Here is a 24,302-nt window from a genome sequence, read left to right as displayed (position 1 = left end):
CATTCATCTCTGCATCCTCCTTTTTGTATTTGTCTCATACATTTTAGGTTTTTACACAAATTCCATAAGTAAAATGCCTCAAATTTCTCCAAAAAGGAGAAGTTGCAATACTGTTGGCTAAAACATAAAATACATATGGAATAAGAAAAATGTTGTAGTAATGTTCTCTGCTTGGGTTTACTGTTTTTCAGTTAGTATGCAGGCCTTTTTCAATGTAAGGAATTGCCAAAAACCTTCAACAGACGTTCCTGCGACACGTGTTATACATTACTACATTGCTGCTGAAAAAATTGTTTGGAACTATGCGCCCTCTGGTGTAGATTCCTTCACTAAAAAAAATTTAACAGCATCTGGAAGGTAATAATTTGGTGATTAAAAGTATTCTTGGTTAAATAAAGATAATCGAACTTTTTCATAATGAGCTATTCTTAAAAAGGATTTAGGCATCTTATCATAAAAAGATACCGATAAAACAAAAGTAGAAAAATAATTATATCAATAATTAGAAAATATTGAATCAAAGGATCACTACTACACAAAATTTTTCTCTAAATGCCTTGGCAGCCAGTGCAAAATAAAACATACTGCTCATTTTTTTTCCTAGCACTAAATTTCAAAATAGGTTTATTATATACAATGATGAGACACAATGGATATGTTATTAATAACAGAATTGTACAAAAATTCAGAAACATTCTTCATGTATAATTTATACCTTCCCACTAAGATCTGAAGGCAAAATTAAATAACTGTCCAAGACATTTTTTATTATTTTTATTTCCTATGACATTCTTAAATCATGTTTTATAAATATTTTTATTCCAACAACACCTAAGAATCTATTACCAGTTCCTATTTTAATGACCAAAAACTATGAGATTACCCATGGCACCAGGGTTTAAAAGTACACAAAAAGGGGTGCCTGTGTGCCTTCAGCTCAGGTCCTGATCCTGGAGTCCTGGAATCGAGTCCCACATCAGGCTCCCTGCTCGTCAGGAAGCCTGCTTCTCCCTCTGACCTCTCCCCTCTCATGCTCTCTCTTTTTCATTCTTGTTCTCTCTCTCAAATAAAAAAATAAAATCTTTACCAAAAAAAAGTACACAAATAGTTTTTCTGATAGTGCAACTGATATAATTATATTTACCAACTCAAAGATTACAGGAATTTTAATCCTTCTGGTCTACTAAATAAAAGTTACATGTCAGAAAATATCAAGTTCTAAAATCATCAAGCAGTGTTTCCCATGGTAATTATTTTTCTCTAATTTTCTCACAGAAAATTTGTGAAAACTAAGAATGTCATATCAAGTGAATATTTTCTCTTCTTACATCAGCTTATCAAAAAATTATTCAATCTGTGAGGTGGAAACTATATAAAGGATATCTGGACTTAGAGCAAAACTTAGATTCAGAGTTAGATCCAACTCTCATTTTATATTGTCTAAAATAAGTATGAATTAATAGATTTTTTTTTCAGTTTGCTTGATTGTCCTGGCTATGAAATTCTATGATGTGTTAGCATGACAAGTCACTACTTCACTGCTAGGGAACACCTTTTTTCAGGGGAACCTATTTAATTTTATTATAATAAGACTTAAAAAGAAGAATGACATCTCTTATCTTACTATTCTAACATCTCAGCACATAGTTGTTTTAGAAATGATGTTTGTTGTTTGTTAACTACCCGACTGGAAAAAAAATTTTTTTTTTGTTCCAGAAAAAAAGTGTGTGGATAAACCACCAAGTAGACAGACATAGATACTCATATACATATACATAGATAAAAGACTAAGAAGAAATCCATGGAAAATGTTGACAGTGGTTATATGCAGATAGCAGGACTATGAAGATTTTAATTTGGGGGGTCAGTTTTCCCCTTATTTTTTAAATTTTCTACAATGAACATGCATTGCTTTTATAAATTACAAATAACTTAAAACAGATGTATGTAAATTTCTTTTCACATGATCACTGTTGATTTAAAAGTTCTTTGTGTATCTACTTTCTCTGCACAGTGAATCCCAGCTACATTTTGAACAAAGTGCAACCAGAATTGGAGGATCTTACAAAAAGCTAGTTTACCGTGAATACACAGATGCTTCCTTCCAAACACCGAAGGCAAGAGAAGAGCACCTCGGAATCCTTGGTAAAATTCTCTTCATAGCTCTGCAGGGTTATAAAAACCATTGACATGTATTCTGTGCAATCAAAATAGTGTTCACATCTCACGCCGTTTTAGAGATTCTAGATGTCATCTGGTAACCTTATGAAAACAATACATTTTTTTGTCCCCGTACATCCAATAAGATTAATATATTCACATAACCCAAAGTGACTTTCTAAGACCGTGAATCATCTAGAACTCTTGCTGTCGGATGCATTCCTGTTCATGGCATTATCTCTTTACTTTGTTCCTAGAAAAAACTTACTCAAGTAAAACACCTGACAATCATGTTTGTGAAAACAGAGGACAATTCCTAATCCTGTTGCTTTCTAGGCCCTGTTATTAAGGCAGAAGTGGGACAGATCATCAAGGTCACTTTTTATAACAAGGCTTCCCTGCCCCTCAGCATTCAGCCTCATGGACTACGTTACAACACGAGCAATGAGGGGGCCCACAGAACACCTGGAGGAGGTAAGTAAGGCTCGAGGGAGGCCCATGCAAGCCACACCGCAATACGATGTCAGCTAGAGAATAAAATTCCTCCTCAAATCATGGTGCAGCCCACTTTTCGAGTCATAACAGCTCCGTATCCTCATTATGGCGGGAATTCCTTCAGCCCCTTCCAGCTGTCACCCAAGGTGCTACAAGGCGAGCAAGATACAGTCCTTGCTCTCAGAGATTTCACAGCCTAGAACGGAGACTCCTGGTCCTCGGTCCTATTTTACAAATATTTATTTCTTACTAGGTACTCCTCCACCTTCCTCACATGTAAATCCTGGCATGACATTTGTCTATACGTGGGAAGTTCCAAGAGATGTGGGTCCTACCTCCGCGGACCCCAACTGCCTGACCTGGTTATACTATTCCTCGGTAAATTTGCCAAAAGACATCAACAGTGGCCTCGTAGGGCCTCTCCTCGTGTGCAGAAGTGGAAGTCTTGGAGAAGATGGCAAACAGGTGAGTCATGGACCTATGTCCAGATATGCCTTGGTGAGAGGTTCCCTGACACAGAACAGAACTGCAGAGGAAAAGCAATGTGGCAATCTGCAGTTTCAATTTCTTCTGTGTGCTGATTCTCTCAATCCTATCATTTTCTGAACTCCAGACCTGTATCTTCTTCTTCTGCCCAATGAGCACCTACCCTAGCACCTACCTAGCACCTCTAATTCCACTTGACTACTTGAACTCTTCTTCTCCCTCTGGACAGCCACTACTTGGCCCTCTCTCCTCCACTCTGTCTTTTGGTTGATGACACCACCCCGCCTAGGACGTTGATCAGCAACTCCTTTCTCACCTCCAACATTAGTCACCAGACTCCCAATACCACTGCCTTCTTAGAGGTACCATCTCCTCTTTCTGAATTCCTCTAACCTCCTGACTCCTGTTTCCACTTTCACCCTGTTTTGACAGAGCTCCACATCTCTTCCTTTCAAATCCAGCTCTAGCACTCTCCACACTCTGTAGTTTGCGGGCTCAGCACACCAGACCCTTGTCGATCCCTCCGCATTCATGCCTCCTTCCCTGCCACCCTGTGCATGCAATTCGTATTCTACTGCAGAATTAGCTTGTTAGTCCCTGAGTAAGAAAGACTAATTGATTTTGTCCTCTTCTCTCTATCAGGAATGGCCTTTCCTCACTGCTTTGCCTGCTAAAAGGGAGACATTTTTAAAACTCCGACAAAGTCCCTTCCTGCCTTTTGGAAAATATTTACTAACTATAGTGGTTTCTTCTAGTTATCATAGTTCCTTGTGTATGTTTCTATTGGAGCATGTACCCATGCAATTATATTTATTGGCCTTTCTGTCCCACTAGACCATAAGTTTCTTGAAACCATACAGGAAGTTTTATTAATTTTTTGTAACAACCACAGCTCTTCTCTGGCACGTAGTTGGTGCTCAATAAATGTTTGAGGAATGAATTCCCCTTGTTCTTTACTCACAAGTAAACTAATATCTGATTTCTTTTTTGCATTTATAATTTATAAGGTAATAAAACCTAATAAATCTTCCCAAATAAATATATGTGTAATTGAATGTATATTTTTAAAAATGAGATGTTGTACTAATAAGCATCCATATGATGAAACATTATAATCTCATAATTCTCATAGTACATGTAATCTTTCTATTTATTCAAAAATATAAATACGTGTACATATTTAATTTCTTCATAAATGTTAAAAATGCGACTTTCTAGAATTGAAAACGTTTTATTTAACTCACTTTCTACAAAGCATCTTATGAAAAGTCAGTACAAATAGCTATGATCATACAGTTTGGTTTTATGAAGTTCAGCTGTGGGGGTCCCTAGAGTAAGAGCTTTATACGAAAACAGCTGTAGATAATTCTCCTAACTTCTTGGTTCTGTGGTAAATCTATTCACTGAGATTCATGCCTTTATCCATGCCCAGATCTTCCAGAAGTATACAAAACACCTTGCATAGGAAATCCTGTATGCAGAGCAACTATTTGACTAGATTGTGTGTGTGTGTGTATATACATATATATGTCTATGTATGTATATATGTATTTCATGTCTATTTCTTTTTCTATTCTTATCCACAGAAAGGAAAAGACAAAGAGTTTTACCTGCTTGCCACAATATTTGATGAAAATAAAAGTTATCTCTTAGATGAAAATATTGAAACATTTACCACAAAGCCTGAAAATGTGGATAAAAATGATCCAGAGTTCCAAATGTCCAATCAGATGTACTGTAAGGAAACATGCAATTTACAGTATAAAGGCATTAAGCACTTGTTTAATTTCATTAAGTCTAAAGAATTACAGATTAAGAGAGACATACATTTTTCCCCAAGGGTTGGCTAATATATTTCATGTTTCTTTTAAAGATAACTTTCATAACAAAAATATCAACTAGGATGATTATGTTAAATTCAATTTATTAAATATTTAACAATGCCTTGTTGTTGTACTATGTTGTTTTAGCTATTATTAAATGTGAGATAGAAATATCATGTATTTTTTTACTGCCAAATTAGTGGCTTTGGTGGGTGGAGTGTTTATTGAGTTAGTTAGTTGATTGGTTGGTTGGTTGGTGGGTGCGTGGGTGGGTTTTTGAAGACTGTAGGTGTAGGGAGAAAGGACTGGTGTAGAATCTAAAAATCTGGACTCTGATCTTAACTGTTCCAAATATCAGCTTAATGACACTGGATAAGTAATTACCTCTTTGGCATTAGTTTTCTCAAGTCTAAAAGGAAGGGATTAACTCAGATAATCTTGAAATTCTTACATGATTAGGCTGCCTTCTGATTAGTCCTTTGGTAAGTTTGAAGGGATGGTAATTATCAATGAATTAAATATTCTTTTCTTTGTCACCAATGTCTTGTAGCCATAAATGGATACATGTATGGAAATCTGCCTGGACTGGATATGTGTTTAGGAGACAACGTTTCATGGCATGTTCTTAGTGTGGGATCAGTAGAAGACCTACATGGGATATATTTTTCAGGAAATACCTTCACTTCCTTAGGATCAAGGGACGACACCATAACTCTGTTTCCCCACTCCTCCCAGACACTTTTTATGACACCCGATTCTGTAGGTAAGTAGAAGCTCTTCTCTTTCATGCTGAAATGTATCCAGATTATGAAAAACAGTATCTTTACATGTACTGAATACTGTTTGTATAGGAAAAAAGGAACCTACATAAACAGTGCCTAAAAAGCCTTTCCCCTGCTCCATGTAATTCAGAGGAACAGTAATATATCATTTCCCAGATCACAAAAATCACCTCCATCCCTCTCAGTTTTCTCTTCCTGGGCTCCAGACTCTAAATCAATCCACACTCCTCAAAAGCAATGAAGATGCTTTGGAGCATTTTAACCCATTTTTACTCTGTGATCTTCTCTACATCTTACTCTTCCATCCATTTGTTTCCCAGACCTGCCATCTGCTTTTGCCTTCTCTCTACTCCACTCCTTGAGGGCCTGGCTCTCTAGGGAAATGTTTTCACTTCAGTGAGGTCATTTGCTGCTGGTAAATTTTTAAAATCAGAATACTGTTAGGGGCGCCAGAGGAGCCTCCCCTTTGCTCTGAATCTGAGACCCTCATTTGTAAAATAGGGATTGAAGTAATTTACAATCCACAAAAAGGAATAGATAAGGACCAGGTGAGACATATGTGGCATAGTAAATTGCCTGGAATATGTAAGATGTTCAATATTAGTGCCTTCATTATCCTGTAGATCCACCTGCACCAGAATAAAATAAATAAATAAAATAAAAATCCATTCATCTTGGTCAAAAACTACTGATACCAATCAAATGCTGGCTACACATTAAGCTAGCTACTCTGTAAATGCCTTGGATTGGTATCTGAACTCTTGGTGATAGTGCAGATTCATTCGATTATATTTTCTGCATTTAAAAATTTTTTATTTTACTTTTCAAACAAACAGAACCTGTGATTAAGAGCACTGGGAGAAAAAAAAAAGAAATCTTCTCCAACACTCATTCTCTCTGCCCTGTGCACTCAACCTGCGGCAAGGGATTTCCTGCCTCTGCCTGACCCACTTCTTCCTCTCCTTTTCCCGGGAGATGTTTTCCTGGACTTAAGAAAAAAAATTGCTTCCTTCTTCCTCTCTTTCCTTAACGAAATCAGCCACAGTAAACCCGTGGAGACACCTGCTATGGGTCAAGAGCTGTACTCCATGGGCATCACCTCATTCTAAACAAGTACTTCTTCCCAAATGCTTGAGTCTGAAGGTTTTGATTCCTGTTCATCTTCCTGAATCCTACCCTTTGCAAAAAGTAACAGCAACAACAGAATTTGGTACAGATGAGACAGAAGAGAGTGTTAGGGATGATAAAGGTAGCTTTCAGAAGCAGCATTGGCATATGATGACCATAAAACTAGCAAAATCAGAGAAAGAAAATCTGAATTCCGATGGAATTCATGGCCTGAACCAGGCTGGAGTTTTTGTTGTTGTTGTTGTTGGGTCCTTGCTTGGGGATTTGGAAGTGTGAATCTGATTGCCTTCCACTTCCGCCACTCTGACCCAAGCCGCACGTTATCTCATGGATCACTCTGTAGGGTCCTAACAGGTCTCCTTCCCTCTGCACTTGCCACTGCCATCTGTTTTCAGCACAGCTGCCAGTGTCCTTATACAACATCAGCTCAAAATCTCACAATGGCTCCCCATTTCAGAGCCACAGACTTTCAGTTGTCCCCAAGAACCCTTGGGACCCAGTCCTCCAACTTGCACCAAACTTGTCTCCTCTCATTCTTGTTCACTCCACTCCGGACACACGGGCCTCTGTAATGGTCTGTAGACACACCAAACAGACCCTCAGCTTGGGGATTTTGCTGCATGTTTCCTCTGCCTGGACTGCTCTTGTCCCGGATCCATCCCTCACCTCTCATCTTTGTCCAGGTGTCACCCTCCCATCAAGGCCTTCCCTGATTGTCCTATAAAATATTGGTCATTGTTCCCTGCCCTGCCACACCCCACCCAGGATTCTCAGTCCTCCTGAGACCAGTCTGCCTTTCACTTCAATCCACAGCACTTCCAACATCCATAAATGTTACCTGCTCTGTTTACAGCAACACCCACCTGGCAATATGAACCTTAAGGGCATGGATTTTTTTAACCATTTTGTTCACTGATGTTTCCCAAGTTCCTAGAAATAAGCCTGGCATAAAGAATAAGTACCTGCCAACGTAATGAAAAAAGTAATAAATTTTACTGTATTCCATTTGGGGGTTTGTATCTTCTAGACGACTTCACAGAGAAAAGGAATCGAACATAAAGCTTTATGCATTCTTTTCTGACTCACCTCCAGGAACTTTTGATGTGGTTTGTATGACAGCAGAGCACTATCGAGGAGGCATGAAGCATCAGTACCACGTGAGGCAGTGTGCGGAGGCAAACCCTGATGAAACACAGTATGAGGAAGAGAAAACCATTTATATTGCTGCGGAGGAAGTTGTGTGGGATTATTCTCCTAGCAGGAAGTGGGAGAAACAACTGCAGCATTTACAAAGAAAGAAGTACGGCAGTAGCTTCCGTCTCTAGCCGAGGAGGGTTCGCTGTGGAGTCCTCCGCCCTTTCTTTTCAGTCTCACTCATGTGTGCACCTGTTGTGTGTTGTGTATGAGTGTTCTACGGTATGTGTGTGTGGTGTGCTTGAGCAGGACAGGTGTGTGCGAGATATGTGTGAGGCACCTGTGTGGTTAGGATACGTTCTAAATATAATGTTTATCTATGTATCTTACCTTTGATTATAAATGACTTCAATTCTTTCTGAATATCTGCCTCACTCACTTCTGGGCTTTGTTTCTCGCTGTCTTTCTTTTCACTGCTTTTCCGGAAGTGTGTTACCATCCCGCCTGACCACTCTGAGGTGTCCTAAACATCACTCGAGCTACATTTAACATTGGGCATCAGTCAGATTTCCCTTTTGTCTTCCTTTGTCTCTGTCAATCTGTCTTCTTTTGGGAACCTCAAATTGGAGACCCTTGTTTTTCTTTTTGTAAAACTCGATTTCTGTCTCTGATTTTAACTTTTGCTATTTATCCATGTATCAAAACTAAAATTTCCTCTGGAAAACACGTTTAAAGTACAGAATGAATATCCAGCAATCTTGCCAGTACTGAGAATTTTTTGTTTTTAAGAAGAATTACTTTTCGAGGTAAAGAAGCCTCTAGACATTAATCAATTGTGTTGTTTCAATAAGGAGTTCTTCCATATGAGAATTTGTCGAATTTAATGATTGAATCAACTAACTTTGTGGGTTTTTTGGTTTTGTTTTTATTTCCTTAAAGTGAAACGGACATATATTTGGATAGAATTGGAAAGTTTCTTGGGTCCAAATACAAGAAAGTCCTATACCGTCAATATGATGATATCACATTCAAGAATCAAACAAAGAGAAATGAAGATGAAAAACATCTGGACATACTAGGTATTAATATATGATCAGACTCGTCTTCAAGTTTTTCTTCTTGTCCTCGGCCACCAGAGATAACAATCTCTGAGATAACAGTTCTCAACACACATTGAGATTATTGTCCACCTCCACCTTGACAGTAAAAGTGCCTATGACGTTAATTCTAATTTGTTTGCCAGTAGGCACTTTTACTGGGAAAAGGAAACTGATTCAAGTGTTGTTTCATGGAAATTGAAGAGATGATAGAAAGTTACTCTGGTCAGGTTCAGATTACCTGACTCCTTTCCCGCAGAATTCAAGAACTCTAGAGAGACCTTAGAAGTAGCATTTAGAGATCATTTCCTTGATACTAAAATGAAGCCCAGAAGCCGTATGGTAGTGAGGAGGGGGACCTTTTCGTTTAAATTTAAGTGTTTAATTTAAACATTTCAAGTGTTAATATTTAGCTTCATTTGTCTAACAGTGAGCAAAATTACAGCTATTTCTTCTACCCTTGTCAAGTAAGCTAGGAAAACTACAAGCCACCCCAAGTACCTATATGTAGCATTTCTCTAAATCTGGCAGGGTCTGCAGAGGTCACATGATATTATCATATGTCAAATGACATTTCTGTATGTTGCATAGTATTTCCAGAAGTCACATGGCATTTATGCTTAAATTTATTTGGGTCCTGATAACTCTGTGTTTATTGGAGACTATTTTCTTTTTAAGGTTTTATTTATTTATGTATTTGAGAGAGAGTACACTCACACACGGGGGTGGGGGGGAGGACCAGAGAGGCGAGGGAGAGGGAGAGAGTCTTAAGCAGACTCTTCATTGAGCTAGGAGCCCAACATGGGGCTTGATCTCACCACCTGAGATCATGACCTGAGCCAAAACCAAGAGTCAGATTACTTAAGCAGCTGAGCCACCCAGGGACCCCTATTGAAACTATTTTCTGGTGTGGGACCCTGAGAAGATGGATTTACATGTTGTTGGAGAAACTCATACTCTTCTTGGCTCCTCATTAGCCTCTCAAGCTTGTCTGTTTGCGACCCCCAGAAGGAGGTCTGTGCTGTCCAGTTCCCACTTGCTGTTGGGTGGCTCCTGTCTTTAGTAACAGCAGGTTGTTAGTTTTTGCTGGGATCCTGGCTGAATGAATCAAGGTAAATAACACAATATGACCCTCTAGATTCCATTCTTATTTATAAAAAAAAAAAATTCTTACAGAAAAGGGAAAACAGTTCTCTCCTGTTTGGGAAGGTGGGATGGCCATGGAGACAAAGAGTGGATGTCCCAAGCTAGCATCTCATGTCCAGCAGATCCCTTCAGGGCTCTGATTTCAGTAATTATAGTGCAAGTTTGAAGGAATCCTCATGCTTAATTCATCTCAAAACTGTCTCTGTTTCAGAATTTTTATAGACACTGATATTACTGCTTCTAAATAGAAAGAAGATTTAAAATAAAGTTTTTACCTCCACTTCTTGGCCTGGGATGGAAGGGAGAGAGAGTACAATGAAGGGGTCTTCAGTCTTGAGGGAAAAACAATCATCTTTGGTCAGTAAAAAGGCCTTCCTGCTCCTGCTAACTCTCCACTAAGGTGAAAAGGGAAAAGGATAAAAGGTTTAAGTGATAAGGTTGGTTAAGAAAGAAAATAAAAGATTTCATTTCTAAATTGTGTGTTTTCATAGGCATTAACTGATGCTACTCAAAATAAATGTTCTGAAGACTTAAATTTTCCAGGCAAAAACTATGTTTCATAAATCATCAATGATCCACTTGTTAAAAGTGTGTTTTATTTGGCTGCATGTTCAGGAAAAAGGATAAAAATAAGTCGCGGTATAAATACTTAAGAGGACAGAGGATTCATAATCTATAATAAATAACAATTTCCACACATTTTCCTTTTTATATTCCCTAGGTCCTTTAATATTTCTCACTCCTGGTCAAAAAATCCGAATTGTCTTTAAAAATAAAGCCTCAAGACCATATTCGATCCACGCTCATGGAGTGAAAACAAACAATTCCACTGTTGTTCTAACACAGCCAGGTAACTGCTTCGGAAGAGAAAAAAGCTTCACAGCTTTTATGCAGGACTATGTGCTAATGTCTTTTCTTAAGTATGGGCATAATTCAAGAGGAGAGAGACCAGTGGACTAGTAGGAAGGGTCTAAAGAAGGAGTTTGGGAGTAAGTTCCTTTTGCAAGTCTTGAGTTTGCTTCCGGGATGGGTACCTAAGAAAAACTCCCCCAGATATATAATTTCTTCTAGAACCATCTTCCCTCCCATCTCTCCACCATTCAGCTGCCAGTATTATAGACTATACTCCAACTCTCCAATTCAAGTGCTAAAGTAGGAGTTGAGTATACAACGCAGTGTGTGACGAAGGGGGTTGGGAGAGAGAGACACTAAGAGAAAGTCATGAACCCCATGTATTAACATTTCTGTGGTAACACCATTATACAGCATGCAGTCTATATACCTCAGACAAAAATAAGTGATTTTTTATTTTATTTATTTATTTGAGGGAGAGAGAGCACAAGCAGGGGAAGCAGCAGGCAGAGGCTGAGGGAGAAGCAGTCTCCTCACCAAGCAGGGAACCCCATGTGGGGCTTGATCCCAGGACACTGGGATCATGACCTGAGCTGAAGGCAGATGCTTAACTGACTGAACCACCCAGGTGCCCCCAAAACAAATGCTTTTTAATATATGCCCAGGGAGCAGACCCTGAAATGAAAATGTGTGGGCAGATAGTGCTCTTAGGATCAAAGGCTATGGAGAGAAAGACAAAGACACAGAATCGGGCACAGGAAGAGCTTATGTAGAGATGCTGCCTCAGTAGAAATCACAGCCATCCCTAGAAGTTCTGAAGAAAGGATGTTCCTCAGTTGCCCTGAGTTGGGGTGAGAAAGCTGGGCCTTTCTGCCCCTGCATCTGTCATTGGATGTAAGCCTGGGTGAGGTGGCTCTTTTCTACCAAGGCTATCTCTCAGAAGCTGACGGACAGCCTGTGGAGCAATGATTCCTTCATTCTTAAAGGGGAACCTGAATGTCTACCGTAGTTGACTACCAAGACAAGGAGTTCTGGGAATTAAGGATATCAAGGAAAGAGCCAAATTCAGAAAGGAAAGATGCATGGGGTAGAGGGATGAAAGAGACATTTTGATGGCAGGTGAAATATTCCCTTTTGGATTAAAAAAAAAAAAAAAGATAGTCCCATTGTAGTGCCAACATGAATCTCCTACCAAGAGAGTTTGCAAGTCAGCACTCTGTTCTCATTAGTCAGAGAAGGATTCCATTGCGTACATTCCACAAACACTTCTGGGTTCCTGCTGTGCTCAGGCCCTGTGTGGTGAGCTGGAAGGGGAGGGCTGGTACTAAGTTGTTAAAGACTCAGAAGCAGGGAAGTTGGGGATAGGATCAAGTTAGCGGAGATGCTTAGGAAAATTAATTTAAGCCTCTGGAAGTGGGAGACGCAGAATTATATAGCAAGGCACAGGAGTGGAAGGAGGTGTCCAAAAAAACTTCTCTGAAATAGGCAAGAGTATAGGATTTAGATTCCATAGGGCTAATGCAAATGCTCTGGGAAGAGGGAAGAGGCCCATGTGATCTATAATCTAGAAGGTTCAGATTCAGCTGGAATTCAAAACAAGTCTGTCGTATTGCAAAGACTGCATTATCTTCACCACAATAATATTTGTTGAACACATGAGTTCAATATGTAATGACTGACATTTTTCAATGGCAAAATCACTGTAAGGTTTTGATTCAGTAACCCAGAGGTGGTGAGAGGCAGCAGTGAGAGTTATGTCAACTTCACCCTGTGACCCGAGCAATGCCTTATTTGGACCATCTTGTCTAATCCCTGAATTCCCATTTTATGTGCAGGAGGAAACAGAGGCTCAGACACTATAAACACGTTGACTAAGACCACAGAGCTAGGAGGGGTAGAGCCAGAAGTGGAAACTAGGACTCTGTCACCTAATATGTGGATAGCTTCAGGGTTTGCTTGTTATCTCCCTAAAAACATGGCTTTAAAAAATTCTGTATATAAACACTGTATTTGTCTATTTTAGGAGAGATCCAAACATACATTTGGCAGATTCCGGAAAGAACTGGTCCTGCCTCAAAGGACTTTGAGTGCATACCTTGGTTTTACTACTCAACTGGGGATGTGGTTAAGGTAAACCTTAAGTCATCCTTTTTTTTCTATCTCCTCTTGGAAATTATAATGAAAGAAAGAAGGAATTGATTTGTGTTTAAAAAAAAAAATCTTAGTTCTATGTAATCTTTCACTTAAGTGACCTGAATCCTGCTCAGCTTTTAATTCAACAGATGTTTGCTTTTTCCAAGAGCAAGATCATTGCGTTATGATTACTTCAATTCATGGTATTTTCTAAAATGTCACTGTGAATTGGAAAATATAATAATATCCTCTGCTTTGCTTTGTTATATTTGGATTACAGAAAACAAAGTATGGAGTTAAAAGTCTCTGATGAATGAGAAATAAACATATATAGATGTATATAGCTTTTTAAAACCATCAATGATGGCGTTCAATTTATTTTCACTTAACAACAACAACAAAAGTCTCGTCTCCAAACTTTTAGTTATTTTGGCCTGCTCTCTGCCTAGAACAAGAATCTACACAGACACTCAACCCCAAACCAAAATGAGTATAAACAAACCAAGGCTCCTAGCCGGAAGCGGCTCTGAGGGCAGAAGCGTTGCATGGCCAAGGATCCGAGACCTTTAGACTTTGCTGCCCGCCAACTCCAAGGCCAAGAAATTCTAATTAAAAACAACGCTCTGGGTTTTTGTTTTTTATTTCAAAAATAGAGCTAAATCCACTGAGGAATGTGACTAAAATCCCTCTCAGGAGTTAGTTGTTCTCGTCAGACTTCAGCTCGAATGAGTGAGATGACTGTTTTTCCTCAGTCAAGGATTTAACATGTCAAACATTTTCTTAGTTGCAGACTTAGAATCCCAATGACTACAAACTCACGATCTGAACTCGTTAGAACTCAACCTTTATTCTACTCATTTCACTGGTTGGGGGACATTTTTAGTTTTGGGCACAGTTGATAATCTTGCTTTGCCTCTTCAGGATCTTAACAGCGGACTGGTAGGCCCTTTGATCGTGTGTCGCAAAAACACCAAAGCCAGCATAGTTCACCGTGTGCTCCACTTTATGATTTTTGATGAGAACAAATCCTGGTACTTTGAAGAAAATGTCAACACCTATTCTTCAGATCCAAATAACATAGACAGGAATGATGAAGAGTTTGACCTCAGCAACCAAATGCACGGTAATGTCCACTAGCTGCCTCAACAGCTGGAACCTCTACGATGTTTCATACAAAGGGAACAGGGGAGGGTTCACACTTACCAGACTCAGCAGTTTAGAGAAGGCAATCACATAGGACTATGGCGTAGATCACGTGGCCCAGGCTGGAAAATTTTTCCATAAAGGGCCAGAGAGTAAAGAGTGTAGACTTGTAAACCACACAGTCTCTACCATAGGCTATATTTTACTCTGCCATGGGGCACAAGGGCACTCACAGATAAGATATAAAGAAATGGAAGTGGCTGTGAGCCAGTATAAAACTTCATTTATGGACACTGAAGTTTGTTTTTCATAAAATTTTCACATGTTGGGAAACATTCTTTTTTGTGTTTTTTTAATCACTTAGAAATTTAAAACCCATCCTGCACTCAGGGGCCAGAGAGAAACAGGAAGTAAGAGGGCTGGATCTGGTCTAAGGGCTGTAGACTTAGCTGCAGGGCAAATTCCAATGCTTCCGGAACCACACAGGTGATGTAAAACCGAGAATACCAGCTATCATTTCTGAATATCCTTCAGAAATGATATTCTAAGTCTCTTACCTGGACAGACACAGGGAGAGGTGGGGCTTGTGGCAAATTGGTGAGCACATGGTCTCATCCAATTTCCCACGAGGCAGATCGTTAAAAAACCCCATGCTCATCTACCAAAATTCTTTTGTCGATGGCTTGTGAATAGGCATGTCCTGTTTATGTCCCCCTGCCCATCTAGAATCATAGTAATGAGCCAGTTATTCAAAGAACAAGCACATAAACAATCTCACATGATCACAGTCACATTCAGTCAGACTTCTGGTCCCAGTCCTTTCACGGGCGGAAGCTCCGGGATGCAACTAGGTAAGGGCTCCTTAAGTAAGGCAAACCCAAATGAGATCTTTTTCAACTTCTTCATTTTCTTCCCCCAAGATACATACAGTAAATTTGAAATTAATTCAAGGACTGCATCTTTGCTACCCATCATCTTTTAATATGCCTCGTGGAGGGCACAGAGCACCACACTGGTGCTGAGGAGATACGAAGGCCAGGAAGATGAGGCATCCTCTCTCAAGCTGTTCACAGCACAGGGCTGGCCCATTTCTGCTGACCTGAAAGGGTGGGGGGGTGGTGCTGGAACAGAAATATCAACACAGTGCTGTGTTTTAAATTCTTATTTCTAAGACGGTCTTCTTGAAGGGGAGAGGACTTTGAGTTGAGTATTTAAAGATGCATGGGAGTCTGTCTAGTAAAGAGGGAGGGGGATGACATTCCAAGTAGATAGAAGAACGTGACCTAAGAAAGAAAGAAAAGCCCACAGAATTGTGTAAGACCTTGAATACCCTGTTAAGAATTTAGATATGATCTAAACTAGGGTTTCTCAAGCTTGCCACTCTTCATATTTTCGGTCTGGTAACTATTGGGAGGGGGTTGTCCTTGTACATCATAAGATGTTCAGCAGCCTGCTTACCCTCTGGCCCTGGGAAGTCAGTAACACCTTCCCCCAAGTTGTGCAACTCGGAATATCTCCAGGCACTGCCAAATGTCCCCTGCAGGACAAAATCCAGTTAAAGACCACTGCGCAGAAGGCACCAAAGGCACCAGACGAGGGAACAGTAAGTAGAGGTGCATACTCTAGAAACCGCTCTGGCGGTCAGCCAGGCCTTCATGCTCCAGGCCTAGTCTGAGCAGCATCAAGCATCGCTTGGGAGCTTGTTAGAAATGCAGAATTTCAGACGAAGCAGATCTAGTAAATCATAATCTGCACTGGAATAAGATTTTCAGGATACATGCACATTAAAGTCTGAGAAGTACAGTCTAAAGCAGTCTCCTAGTTTTTTCTATTTCTAGTATATCCCTCCATCAGCTAAAAGTGTTAGAACCCAACCTCCATAGATATATGGTTATAAATTAGATATTTGTACCACTGTATTAAAGCATTTTTGGCATTTCAACAGATGAACACGAAATAGAAAAGTAAAAAGGAGTTAATAATTATTATTTAAAATATTTTATTTATATTTATCTTAATATTTAATATTTATTAAAATAAATTATTTATATATAATCACATATAATATTAATTACATAATTTATATAAATAATATATAATTTATATGGTTTATATATAACTCCATATAATTTATATATATGGAGTTATATACATATATACATATATGGAGTTATATACATATATATACATATACTATATACATATAGTTTTTATGTAAATTTATATAATCTATATATGTAAATTTAAATTTAATTTAAATATCTTATATTTATATATTGATATAAATTATCAATGTCATATAAATATTATAATTAATATATTATTATATATTATATAATTAATGTATAATTTAGTGTATATTTATGCATTAATATTAAAATACAGTATTAATATATTATATAATTTATATTTTAATTATATTAATTATTACATATTAATATATCACACATATTAATATTAATATATTACATACTCATATAATTACATGTTATATTACTGTTATATTATATGTTAATACAATATTATATATTATTACATTATATTATAATAATTTTATATATTATATCATATATTTAATTATATATTAAGTTAATATTAACTTATATATTATATATAAATTATATTATATATTAACTTAATATATAATATGTAATTATATATTAATGATGACTAAATTACATAATTATATGTATATATAATTATATGCATATACAAAATACATAAATTATATATTATACCTATAATTAAATTAATATTTTTTTCCTATTACTCTTTGGAAACCACAGCTATAGAGGATTAGAGCTAGAGAGAGAGACCCCAGCTCAAAGGCCATTCTACTCATACCTGTGACAGATCATGAAGGTCTGAATACAGCAGTCAAAGAAGAACACGCTCAATTTCTCAGCTTCTTACGATCACTTTAAACATACTTTAAATATATAGACACATTTAAATATCCATTAATTTATGTATCCATAGTGGTGAAATATTCTAGTGCAACCCAATTACTTAAAGCAAGCTCAACTCCTCATCTCCTGAGGCAAGAAAAACTCCCTGGAATTAGACTCGTCCAAATGAATGAATGGTTTGGTCATGTTTAACAGCTTCCTTAGAAGGAATTTAACTTCCTCATGGCCTCTGAAAACACATATGATACTTTCTATAAGGTGTTTTTTTTTAAACCTACATTATTTTATTTTTTTAATTTCTTTTTTTTTTAAAGATTTTATGTATTTATTTGACAGACAGAGATCACAAGTAGGCAGAGAAGCAGGCAGAGAGCCTGATACGGGGCTCGATCACAGGACCCTGGGATCATGACCTGAGCCGAAGGCAGAGGCTTTAACCCACTGAGCCACCTAGGTGCCCCAAACCTACATTATTTTAAATCTTTGTTGAATATAATACATTGTGTCCCTCCACAGCAATTAATGGAAGAATGTTTGGAAATAACCAAGGTCTGACGTTCCATGTTGGGGATGAAGTGAATTGGTATCTGATTGGCATGGGGAGTGAATCTGACCTGCACACGGTTCACTTTCATGGCCACAGCTTTGAATACACGGTAAGAGCCCTGGGCAGCGTCACCTAATTATTGTTGTGTCTTGTGAAGCAGTTACGGGGGCAGCATGGCAGGATAACAGAACTAGAAAGGAAATGACCTAGCCAGAACTGAAGTTCAACACCTACAATCTGTAACATACGGGGTACATGTAAATAATTATACATTTAGCTCTTTGTATCCCGTGGACAGAAAATGCTTATGAATGCACGAAGGGCACTTCTCACTCTAATCTGGTGTTACCTGATAGGTAAATAAGACTTCTATAATCATCTCGAGTTTCACCCTTTCTATCCCAACTTTTGTTTTCAAACCCTTAGTTACTTAAGAGAAAAACAATTGGAACACATACATTTTGCCACACTTTCTTTCTTTCTCAAATTTTCTGGACCCCATTTAAAGTAAATTGCAAACATCATGGTTCTTCACCCCTAAGTACTAAATAAAGTCATGTGGATCCTAAGACTAAAGAATTTCTGCCCCATTGTGCTAACATTATCACACCCCCATGTTAACATTAATTCAATAATATAATCTATCATATAATCCATCAAATAGTCCCAGTTATCCCCAAAATGCTCTTTCTAATGATTTTGTTTTGTTTTTAATTCAGGATATAATCAGCTATACATAGCATTTGGTTGTCATTGTCATATCTGTCCTAAAATAAGTGATTTTTTTTTTCTCGATCCTTCATGGCATTTCATTTTTGAAGGGTCCAGGCCAGTTGCTGACCATTGTAGAATGTCCCATATTCTGCCGTGGTCTGATAGTTTCCTCGTGATCAGAGCCATGTCAAACATTCTTGACATGAACAGCACATAGGTGATTATTATGTGCTTTCCATGTCACACCAAGAGGTACATGCTGATAAGAGGTACTGACATTGTTTGGGCTGTTTGATAACTTTATTGGGATGATCCCTACTATTTTTCTCCAATTTATTGATGAGTGTTGCTGGAATCAATTTTTATACTGGGAGTTATAAATGGTAACTTTCTAATTCTGTCATTCCTTCAGCATTTGTTATAACATAAAAATGCAGAATTAGGTGACAATTGGCTTTATGGTAACCTTTTAAAATAATTATCTTCATCTTTTTCTCTTGTATGTATTCTTAGTCTCTTTATTTCTCTGTCTCAATAGCTTTTCCCCCTTCTCACCTTCATACTCTTTACCGGAGTTGTTTCACTGACCATTTTTCCTGGACATCTCTCTAATTTATTAAAAATATTTTAAGGTTTATCCTTCCCCTTTTCAGTGTCCAGGTTAGTGTCACTTATTTACTTAAGGAGCATCTTCTTTATCTCTTCATCCCCATTCCTTATATACACATTAATGTACAATTGAGGACCAATTATATTTCATGCATTTGACACCTCATTTAGTTCAGCCACTTGGCATAATACAGTTCACTTTTTGGCGTTGATAAAAGTTTCACATAAAGCTTTCCTAGATTCTAGGAGCACCTGGGTGGCTCAGATGGTTAAGCCTCTGCTTTCAGCTCAGGTCATGATCCCAGAGTCCTGGGACTGAGACCTGCATCAGGCTCCCTGCTCAGTGGGGGGCCTGCTTCTCCCTCTCCCTCTGCTTCTCCCCCTGCTTGTGCTCTTTCTCTCTCTCTCTGTCAAATAAATAAATAAAATCTTAAAAAAAAAAAAAAAGCTTTCCTGGATTCTAGATGTATTATATTAGCTTCTGTAATGCTCAGCCTCAGACAAATTCGATGAGTCTGCATGACTTGATTTGCACCAAGCTTTATCAGTGTGCTGCTTTCTTTTCTGTCCTTTAATGAACACATTTATTCCTCTTAAACTTATTTGTTTTGGCTTAAAAACTATTTTTATTATTCTAGGGAATTTTACATGACAAAGTAGACAGAGTAATATAATGATCTCCTTTACCTTCCACCCAGGGCCAACAATCATGACCTTCTCCTATTGCCATCTACATTCCTTGTGTTTTTGAAGGAAAAGTCTTGATACAAGGGTTATTATTCATAAGTGTTTACATTAGATTTTTAAGATTACAACAAAAGAGAGAGATTTAAACTCCGGGTACAGTTTTTAAGTGCGTTTAATGTTTAGTTCAGATCAGTTCAGTTTGGCAAGTGCTTCTGACATTCCTAGAACCATGCCAAACATTGAGTGGAGAGAAAATCAAGAATTAGCTCTACATAAATGATTATAATATAAGCCATCAAATTAAGTGGAATTTGTGGTAACATTTCTATAATGTTAATTAAAACTAACCTTGATTAAGTACTTCTTATGTGCCAAATGCTATGCTTAGTTCTTTGCATGGATTTCTCATTGAGCCTTCCCAGAGATAGGCACTATTTTATCACTGTTTTATAAGGGAATGAAATGAAGGAATAACAAGATGAAGAACTTTCCCATAAACAATAATGAGTAGAAGTAGGATTTGAAATGAGCAGAAGTAGGATTTAATGTTGCCCATATCAATAGTTTATTTCTTTGTATTGTTAAGTGATACCATATATATATATATAGAAATGTGTGTATATATATATATATACATTTATATACATTATATTGTGATCTGTCTGTCAAATAAATAAATAAAATCCCTCACTCTAGAGTCCCTCACTCTCTACCTCTTCACAAAATTGCTCTTTGAAAACAATCCTATTAAATTTAAGAAACAAAATGAACAAAGAAAAAAGAGACATACAGGAAACCAGATTCTTTTTTTTTTTTTTTTAAAGATTTTATTTTATTTGACAGAGAGAAATCACAAGTAGATGGAGAGGCAGGCAGAGAGAGAGAGGGAAGCAGGCTCCCCGTTGAGCAGAGAGCCCGATGCGGGACTTGATCCCAGGACTCTGAGATCATGACCTGAGCCGGAGGCAGCGGCTCAACCCACTGAGCCACCCAGGCGCCCAGGAAACCAGATTCTTAAATACAGAGAGGAACTGGTGGTTGCCAGAGAGGAGGTGGGTGGGAGGGTGAGTGAAATAAGGGAGAATGAGAGTACGCTGATCATGATGAGCACTGAGAAAGGTATAGAATTGTTGAATCACTATATTGTGCACCCGAAACTAATGTAACACCATATGTTAATTATACTTGAATTTAAAAACAAGAATAATCCTATTCCTAGTACTAGCAGCTGTCAGTTCTAGCCACTCACTCTTTTTTTTTTTAAGGATTTTATTTATTTATTTGACGGAGATCACAAGTAGGCAGAGTGGCAGACAGAGGGAGAGGAGGAAGCAGGCTCCCTGCTGAGCAGAGAGCCGGATGCGGGGCTCGATCCCAGGACCCTGAGATCATGACCTGAGCCAAAGGCAGAGGCTTAACCCACTGAGCCACCCAGGTGCCCCAAGCCACTCACTCTTAACCTCCCTCAGATGATCACGAATAGTCTTCCCCTCCCTTGAGGTGAAATTTAATTACTCTAGCATTAATGCAGCCTCTGGGCTTTACTCTCTGGAACTCCTGAGTATAGCAACGCAGCCCTCTGGGGTTACTCACTTGGTCTTGGAACAGCCAGCCGCCTGTTCCCTGAGGCTGTGATCTCCCTTGATGCCAGGGCTCCAGATAGATGGTGCACATTGACTGGTGACTGGAACATTGTCAATTCTTAGTTAAAATTGTTTAGTATTGTTCTCTACATTTCTGACATCTTAGAAATGGATCCCTGTCCCCCTCCCCCCCATCTTATTGTCACTGTAGATGCAAAGTTAATCTTCCTAAATAAAAATGGCTCAGGCCCCAATCTACAGCTGGTAGAAAACACTCTGCCTCTCTGCTCTCTATTTTCCAGTATCTCCCACTCTCACTTCGTGCTTCTGCTCACCTCCCTTACCTCTCGTCTCACATGGCTAGCATTTTCTCATCTCTGTGCATCTCCAGAATGGAACACACCCCCATTTTCTCTGACTCCCCTTAACAACCACAAAAACAAGGCCACCGTGGGTCATAGACGCTTGGTGAAATTTTGGAGGTAGATGAAGAATTTTCCCCCCCAATACTACACAGTGAAAGCATTTACCATTTGATTTAAACATCCCTGTCTTCATTTATCCCTCTACCATGCATTACTGTGAAACACTGGCTCTCCACCTTTTTCCTTTTACACTCAGTACTTCTTTCCTCACACTCTTCCTCTCCAGATTTGCTTAACATCTGTCCTCTCTTCAAATTATTCCAGACCCTATCTTGAGCTGTACTCTTCAACATGCCCCCATCCTCCAAATACCTCCCATTGCATTATTCAGAGCAATTCATCTTTCTATGCTCTTCCAAATCCATCCTGATCCAGCCAGGCCAGGCCCTGGGGCTTCATTTTTCAAAATCAAAGTAGCCTGCAGAGGAGGTAGTCTTCTGAACATCTGGTTCTCTGCTTAGGAGAACAAATAGCCCCTGAGGCCCTCAGTCTTCAGTTCTGACCCTGGAAGGCAGATGAGCTCCTCTCCTTCCTGTAAACATGAGTTTTCCTGATTAGCTACACCTCAAGAAATGGTCATCTCACATCCCCAACATCCTTAGTTAGAAATACTTCAGTAAAATTTTTGGGATTTGTAAGACCGGATGTTGTCTGAAATCTAGAGCTTTCTTCTGCAGGAGGCACTGACAAGGTATCCAACACCAAGAATGTTACAAGATCCCTTTAGAGTGAGATGTTTCTCTGTGGCCTATCCCTGAAATGTTCTCAGACTTGCTCCTCCTTGAAACCCTCACTTGTACTCTGAAGAGAAGTGCAATGGCACCTAATGTTTTCTAATTGTTGTCTAACAAAGTATTTCAGAATTGATAGGCTATATAAATGACTAATACTTTTTATAAGTTATTTAATGGTGTTTTGTCTCCTTATTGAGGATACGGGAATCTATCGCTCTGACGTTTATGACCTTCCTCCTGGAGTATATCAGACTGTAAAAATGTATGCAAGAGATGTTGGGACCTGGTTATTTCATTGCCATGTTAGTGTTCACATTGAGGCTGGAATGGAAAGCACTTACACTGTAATCGAATGAAAAGGTAAGCTAAATTAATTCGAAGTGATCATATTTAAATTAACTATGTTTATATAAGGATATCTGACCCACTGAACATTTATATGATCTGACACACCATTCATTTAAAGACTACTATTTTGAAGAATACCTAGGTGGCTCAGTTGGTTAAGCATCCAACTCTTGATTTCAGCTCAAGTCATGATCTCAGGATCATGAGATGGAGCCCTACATCAGGCTCAGCAGACTCTGGGAGTCTGCTTGAGATTCTCTCTTTCTCTCTCTCCCTTTGTCTCTCCCCCCCACCACTCTCTCTCTCATTCTCTCTCTCTCTAAAAGACATAAATAAATCTCAAAAAAACCCTCAAAGATTACTGTTTTGAGATGACCAAGAAACTCTGGTCTTATCTTCTTTCTCAAACTTAGATAACTGTTTCTAATCTGATAAAAGATACTCTAGAGTTATATGCATTATTTCCAGACTCATATAACATACACATAAGGATTTGAACAATTTATAGAAGATGAAACACAAATGGCTATTGAGCCTATAAAGATATCTAACCTTGCTAATAATCAAATCACTTAAACATTGTATTTAAACAACAGATACAATTGTTGAGTAAGGAAGATACTGATTTGGCAAAGATTTATTTTTTCAAAGATAATATCAATAACAGTGTGGTATTGAATGAGGTAGGTACCTTACATATACTCTGATAGAATTATAAAGTGTTTTCACAACTCTTGAAAAAAACTAAATAATGACTACGTATTTTATCATATTCAAATGACACTTTATTTCTTCTTATTCCCTTCTCTTCTCTCTCTAACACATTTTACTACTAACAACTTTAGGATGAAAATAATACCTTTCTTTCTAAGATTTTCATCAGTTCCTTAATTAGTTAGGCTCTCCATGAAGTCCTTACCTTTTGGTCTCTTGATATAATGATTTAATATTTTGACTCAGTTACTTTTTAGAAAATCATGAAACTTTCTTTTCTACAGCCTAAATATCTTTCTGATATGAATGTTGACAAGTCCACGAGCAGAGCTAAAGCTACTGAAGAAGAAGGGATGAAGGAATCCAGGGCCTGGCTGAAATCTCTTGGCAATCTACCAGGAAAACAAGCTTGAAATACATTTTTTTTTGGTCAGTTTTGTGTGTGAGCTTCCTCTTTCTGTCAACTGTGTCACGGGGGTAGAGTCTATAGTGGTGTAACAAGGTTTTCAACACATAGTGAAGGGAGTGGGCAAGAGGAACAAAGACAGCAGGTACAATCTGAAGTCTAGCTCAGAAAGAAAATACACAATCCAAGACTAAACTACACCATCAGTAAGTGTGAAAAAAAAGAAAAGAAAAAAGAAAGAAATAAA

At 38.2% G+C, this 24,302-nt stretch overlaps 1 protein-coding gene across 1 annotated transcript in view; it reads left to right on the top strand.

Annotated features, from left to right (window-relative positions):
• The window catches only part of LOC122910445 (ceruloplasmin-like), a 30,764-nt gene extending 6,787 nt beyond the window's left edge, over window positions 1–23,977 (top strand). Inside the window, exons 6-19 of the mRNA XM_044255076.1 lie at window positions 192–357; window positions 2,015–2,145; window positions 2,497–2,634; window positions 2,909–3,120; window positions 4,728–4,878; window positions 5,515–5,727; window positions 7,967–8,174; window positions 8,948–9,087; window positions 10,973–11,101; window positions 13,127–13,233; window positions 14,158–14,359; window positions 17,805–17,944; window positions 22,785–22,947; window positions 23,934–23,977. Coding sequence (XP_044111011.1) covers window positions 192–357; window positions 2,015–2,145; window positions 2,497–2,634; window positions 2,909–3,120; window positions 4,728–4,878; window positions 5,515–5,727; window positions 7,967–8,174; window positions 8,948–9,087; window positions 10,973–11,101; window positions 13,127–13,233; window positions 14,158–14,359; window positions 17,805–17,944; window positions 22,785–22,943 — 2,096 coding nt within the window. The 3' untranslated portion in view covers window positions 22,944–22,947; window positions 23,934–23,977. The remainder of the gene's footprint in view (window positions 1–191; window positions 358–2,014; window positions 2,146–2,496; window positions 2,635–2,908; window positions 3,121–4,727; window positions 4,879–5,514; window positions 5,728–7,966; window positions 8,175–8,947; window positions 9,088–10,972; window positions 11,102–13,126; window positions 13,234–14,157; window positions 14,360–17,804; window positions 17,945–22,784; window positions 22,948–23,933) is intronic.
• Window positions 23,978–24,302: the final 325 nt, after the last annotated feature.

This window comes from Neovison vison, chromosome 6 (assembly GCF_020171115.1).
Source record: "Neovison vison isolate M4711 chromosome 6, ASM_NN_V1, whole genome shotgun sequence".
NCBI classification, from domain to species: domain Eukaryota; kingdom Metazoa; phylum Chordata; class Mammalia; order Carnivora; family Mustelidae; genus Neogale; species Neogale vison.
The sequence above is the reverse complement of the archived record's forward strand: the minus strand, read 5'-3'. Positions and strand labels throughout refer to the sequence as shown.